Source organism: Oncorhynchus mykiss, chromosome 15 (assembly GCF_057628025.1).
Source record: "Oncorhynchus mykiss isolate SJ-2025 chromosome 15, ASM5762802v1, whole genome shotgun sequence".
NCBI classification, from domain to species: Eukaryota; Metazoa; Chordata; class Actinopteri; order Salmoniformes; family Salmonidae; genus Oncorhynchus; species Oncorhynchus mykiss.
Window position 1 is genome coordinate 14032077 of NC_143036.1, and position 6000 is coordinate 14038076.

The 6000-nt window shown below is 41.8% G+C and overlaps 1 protein-coding gene across 6 annotated transcripts in view; it reads right to left on the reverse strand.

The window, feature by feature from the left end:
- The window catches only part of LOC110515851 (phosphatidylinositol 5-phosphate 4-kinase type-2 alpha), a 47738-nt gene extending 43539 nt beyond the window's left edge, over window positions 1–4199 (reverse strand). For all 6 annotated transcript variants that reach the window (XR_016486543.1, XR_016486542.1, XR_016486541.1 and 3 more), the window contains exon 1: window positions 711–4199. Coding sequence is in view for 3 of the 6 variants with exons in the window: in XM_036943734.2 (XP_036799629.1) it covers window positions 711–845 (135 nt within the window). In the remaining 3 variants the exon portion in view is untranslated. The remainder of the gene's footprint in view (window positions 1–710) is intronic.
- Window positions 4200–6000: the final 1801 nt, after the last annotated feature.

Sequence of the window (6000 nt, forward strand, 5' to 3'; positions counted from 1 at the left end):
CACTCAGATGTAGGCTAAAGAATTCAGCAAACTTTGGTTTAGAACTTCAATATCCCAAACAATCGCAACATTCTAGTTCCAATGCAAATGAATATGTTATGTCACGAAACATTGGGACAGTGAGCCTATGTTAGGCTATATGGCTCGAACTGTGCCTTCTGTGCAGTCACAGTGACTGAAAGAGACATTGAGGAAGGGATCGATGATAAGCTCTCTGACATGGGAATATCTGTTCTCTCAAGATACTGGACCCTGAGAGCTCGGAGAGTTTATACCACTGACCCACCCACACACTAAGCTACTTGTAGTATGTCACATCAAGAGTGCAGAGTTGACTATTATTATTACAACTGTTCTATCAGCAATTCACATTGACCAAAGTCAGTGTGGCAAGTAATGGAGAATCGAGACACGACAGACAATCTATCCAACACCCTCTGAAAGGCTAACTAGTTAGAAGTGAATTGTTGCCAAGTGGAATTTAAAATCAAGCCTGTTGCGATAAGATGCAAATTTGCATTGCCAGGACGATAACTACTGCTAGCCGTCATCCCTGATTTGCGCCTGACAGTCTCGAGTCTGTCAAGTCAAATCACACTTTGGCACATAGCTGACACTATTTCTAGCTAGTTTAACGTTATGTTTAGTAGTACAGGGTCATGAAAACATCGATTTGACCACCACTAACCAACCCCAATGGACAGACTCACCGAATGGTTGACTCCCCACATGAGGACGCTGAGCAGAGGGTCGCTGGCTCGGAAAAGCTTCACTTTTTGAGCCACGAAGTGTTTCTTCTTCGTCTTGCTCGCAATAGATGCGGCAATGCTGCTCGCTGTAGCCATCTTTAGTGGCAATTGTCTGGATATCACCCAGTCTGTGACAGTTCGTTATGGAGCTGGGAGAGTAGCCTCTCAATGATCACCTACACTCTGCATTTAGCTAGCGAGCAATCAAAAACAACTGTAGTCTTTTCTGTATTAGCTAGATACTCCAATTTGCCTTAGGTTTTAGATTCCAACGGAGCTCGCCTGCCTACTACACACTCCGTCCTTAGCTAGCTGTTGCAGAGCAGCGGCTGCACTGGCCAAAGCTAACGATAGCTTGCTAAACTAGAAAGCTAGTCAGTCCTTTTATATTTTCTGTTTCTTACGCGTTCGTTGGTCAGCCCCAAAATATGCTAGTGTCCCAACCGTTATTGCAGTGACAAAGAGGAGAAATCTAAAATCTACGGTGTATCAAATCTGTGTTATTTCCTACGATGCTTCCGGCTCGGTGTTGCGCTGTCAACTGACAGCTCAAAGGAGGGAGGTGATAGCGTTTCATCTACGCCTTCCTCAGTCAGTGGGTGTGTGGCACATCAGCGTCTCGTCAGCAACACTAAAACATTATTTCCGGGTCGCGGAATTTCGGCAATTAACTACACCTTTCTAATAGTATAAATTTGTAGTTAACCTGCATTTATTCATGATATACAAATGCCCACAATGCAATACACGGTATATTAAATACATATTCGTTTATAGAGAGAAAACTTTTCTAGGTGCCGAGGAAAAGTGGGTCTGGGATTATTCTGCGTTCAAAACAACTGGGAACTCGAAAAAGAACGAGCTCCGACTGGGAAAAATCGATTTGAACGGTCATACAACTCTGAATTCCAACTTTGGAAATCGGGTCTCTTTCTATAGCTCCGAATTTTCTGACCTGAAGTTCACTGGCGTCATGATTTGACCAAATCATTTTCAGAGTTCAGAGCTGTTTTGAACGCAGCACTACTCACTAGGGTCTGTAGAATCTAGTGTCCTCCGTAATTATTGGGACAGTGACATTGTTGTTGTTGTTTTGGCTCTGTAATCCAACATTTTGGATTTGAAATGATACACTATGACTATGACGTTAAAGTGCAGACTGTCCGCTTTAATTTGAGGGAATTTGTGTCCATATTGGGTGAACCGTTTAGAAATTACAGCACTTTTGTACATAGTCCACCCATTTTAGAGGACCCAAAGTATTGGTACAAATTCACTTATGTGTATTAAAGTAGTTAGCCGTTTAGTGTTTGGTTCCAAATTCCTAGCACGCAATGATTACAACAATCGTGTGACTCTAAAAACATGTTGGATGCAATTTGCAGTTTGTTTTGGTTATGTTTCGTATTATTTTGTGACCAATAGAAATCAATGGTAAGTAATGTATTGTGTAATTTTGGATTCACTTTTATTGTAAATAAGAATATAATATGTTTCTTATTAACACTTCTACTGTAATGTGGATGCTACCATGATTACGGATAGTCCTGAATTAATCGTGAATAATGATGAGTGAAAAAGTTACAGAAGCACAGATATCATACCCCCAAGATAATGCTAACCTCTCACCATTACAATAGCAGGGGAGGTTAGCATTTTGGGGTGGTATGATATTTGTGCGTCTGTAAATTTCTCACTCATCATTATTGATGATTCATTCAGGACCATACGTAAATTGTAGGCCTACTATAGTTCGGTGCCGTTGTACTCTGGAATACATGTACAAAACAGGATAACAGTACTACAAGAACCAGAGCGCTGCCTAACCTATGTACACTGATCTCTTTCCTCCATTGGAAAAGCCTATTCAACTGTTACGCTTGAGATAACTACGCTCGGTAAAGCGGGACAACTAAAACAATGACTGAATTACAAAATTGAAAGATAATTATTGGCATCTTTTTACATTTTATTTTGATGCGCCAGTACATAGTATGCACATTTAAATCACAATTTGGCACAGTGCATTATTTATGACAGTTTTATAACCTTAACATAAAAACATAAAAAGCTACATCACTGATCTTACTATGTGCTTCGCAGGGTGAGCTTCCTAATTGAAGCTTGCTTTGTCCTGTTTTATGACGTCACATAGATGAAGTGACGTGATTTAGATCATGTGATTTCTCTGCAACGGTTGAGTAACACTAGTTTTGATTTACACTTGTCAGACCATTAAATAAAAGCATCGGGATCAAGCAGTCCCAGTTTGTATGATGACCCACTTTTTCTGAATTCACCCTATGTAATTTATAGGCCTACAGTGTATTGCATTTGGGACCAATGGATTGTGTGGAGTAGAAAGTGTTGCTGGGTATTTAAACCTCAGTCCCTCATGAAATAACACCATATATAGATTATACAGACCCTACTGAGTAATCCCAACCTCACTTTTACATCAGCACATAGCATCTCTTTTTCTCTAAAAGGCCATATGTAATTTATAGGCCTACAGTGGATTGCATTGGTACCAATGGAATGGGTGGAGTAAAACGTGCTGCTGGGTATTTAGACCACAGTCCCCCAAGAAATAACACCATATATAGACTTTAGTGCGGGATCAATATGTTCTTAACATTCATTTACTTTAGCTCCAACAATTTCTCAATGTGCTCCACCTTATAAAATGATTTATCTTATATAAATTAGTAATCATCTTTAGTTTTCCCCCGATGTAGTTATAATTTTGTAACATAATTGTAACATTATGCACTATGCAAAGCTGCAAAATGATTGACTTCATATCATCCTCATAGCGTATTATTGCAGAGTTTTATTTTGAAGGCTAAATATAAAAACGGAAGTCTTAACGTTGCTGCCTGGATGCTAATGTTGCTGCCGTGACGTTAACAGGTGACGGCCAGAACGACGATCCCTCGCGCAGAAAGATTGGATAATGGTAGCGTTCCAGGTAGCCTAATTTGGAAGACACGTTACGCAGATGACCAAATTGTTAAATCCAGTTCAGCATTTATATAGATTTTAGAGCTATCAGATCTGTATTAGATCTCTATAAAAACGGAAGTAGTGTTTACTATTACTAGAACCCCAGAAATATGACATAATGATGCGATAATATGCGTAATGTAGGCGGCCTGGAACAATACCATTCTGTTCTGGTTTGCCCTCTAATATATACACTGCAATCCAACCTCCCCCAAGGGGTCTCTCTCTGTCTCACTCACTCTCGCTCTCTCTCTGCTGTAATTCCCTTCTCTCAAATACTGTATTGATACATAATGTGACATAACCTCATAAATGCTGGTGACTTTTTATTTTAAAGGAATATTATCAGCCGTGCGTGTGTCTATGCACTGTATACATGTCCTTTTGCAACCCCTAATAATGCATTAGTTAAAATCCATACAATATCCGCACACCCCCATCCCCTAACCTTGGATGCTTTATTGAGATGAATCTGTATCACTCAGGGCAGGCAGGCCACTGACAGTGTCCCGCATGGCCAGAGGTGCTGTAATGCTTTTAGAGGGCATTTGGGTGTTTTGGTGCAGAGCAGTGCAGAGTGTGCTTTTTTCAGCTGTGGTTGTGGTGGAGGAAGTCCTGTTCTGTCTGTTCTGTCTGTTCTCTCTGTTCTGTCTGTTCTCTCTGTTCTGTCTGTTCTCTCTGTTCTGTCTGTTCTCTCTGTTCTGTCTGTTCTGTCTGTTCTGCCTGTTCTGTCTGTTCTGTCTGCTCTGCCTGTTCTGTCTGCTCTGCCTGTTCTGTCTGTTCTGTCTGTTCTCTCTGTTCTCTCTGTTCTGTCTGTTCTGTCTGTTCTCTCTGTTCTGTCTGCTCTGCCTGTTCTGTCTGTTCTGTCTGTTCTGTCTTCTCTGTCTGTTCTGTCTTCTCTGTCTGTTCTGTCTTCTCTGTCTGCTCTGTCTGCTCTGCCTGTTCTTTCTGTTCTGTCTGTTCTGTCTGTTCTGTCTGTTCTCTCTGTTCTCTCTGTTCTGTCTGTTCTGTCTGTTCTCTCTGTTCTGTCTGTTCTGTCTGTTCTCTCTGTTCTGTCTGTTCTCTCTGTTCTGTCTGTTCTCTCTGTTCTGTCTGTTCTGCCTGTTCTGTCTGTTCTGTCTGTTCTGTCTGTTCTGTCTGTTCTCTCAGTTCTGTCTGTTCTGTCTGTTCTCTCTGTTCTGTCTTCTCTGTCTGCTCTGTCTGTTCTCTCTGTTCTGTCTGCTCTGTCTGTTCTCTCTGTTCTCTCTCTTCTGCCTGTTCTGTCTGTTCTCTCTCTTCTGTCTGTTCTATCTGTTCTCTCTCTTCTGTCTGTTCTCTCTCTTCTGTCTTCTCTGTCTGCTCTGTCTGTTCTGTCTTCTCTGTCTGCTCTGTCTGTTCTCTCTGTTCTGTCTGTTCTGTCTGTTCTGTCTTCTCTGTCTGCTCTGTCTGTTCTGTCCGTTCTGTCTGTTCTGTCTGCTCTGTCTGCTCTGTCTGTTCTGTCTGTTCTCTCTGCTCTGCCTGTTCTTTCTGTTCTCTCTGTTCTGTCTGTTCTGTCTGTTCTCTCTCTTCTGTCTGTTCTGTCTGTTCTCTCTCTTCTGTCTGTTCTGTCTGTTCTCTCTGTTCTCTCTGTCTGTTCTCTCTGTTCTCTCTCTTCTGTCTGTTCTGTCTGTTCTCTCTCTTCTGTCTGTTCTCTCAGTTCTGTCTGTTCTGTCTGTTCTCTCTCTTCTGTCTGTTCTCTCTCTTCTGTCTGCTCTGTCTGTTCTCTCTGTTCTGTCTGTTCTCTCTCTTCTCTCTGTTCTCTCTCTTCTGTCTGTTCTCTCTCTTCTGTCTGTTCTCTCTCTTCTGTCTGTTCTGTCTGTTCTCTCTGTTCTCTCTCTTTTGTCTGTTCTGTCTGTTCTCTCTGTTCTCTCTCTTCTCTCTGTTCTCTCTCTTCTGTCTGTTCTCTCTCTTCTGTCTGTTCTGTCTGTTCTCTCTCTTCTGTCTGTTCTCTCTCTTCTGTCTGTTCTCTCTCTTCTGTCTGTTCTGTCTGTTCTGTCTGTTCTGTCTGTTCTGTCTGTTCTGTCTGTTCTGTCTGTTCTGCCTGTTCTGCCTGTTCTGTCTGTTCTGTCTTCTCTGTCTGCTCTGTCTGTTCTGTCTGTTCTCTCTGTTCTGTCTGTTCTGTCTGTTCTCTATGTTCTGTCTGTTCTGTCTTCTCTGTCTGCTCTGTCTGTTCTCTCTGTTCTGTCTGCTCTGTCTGTTCTATCTGTTCTCTCTCTTCTGTCTGTTC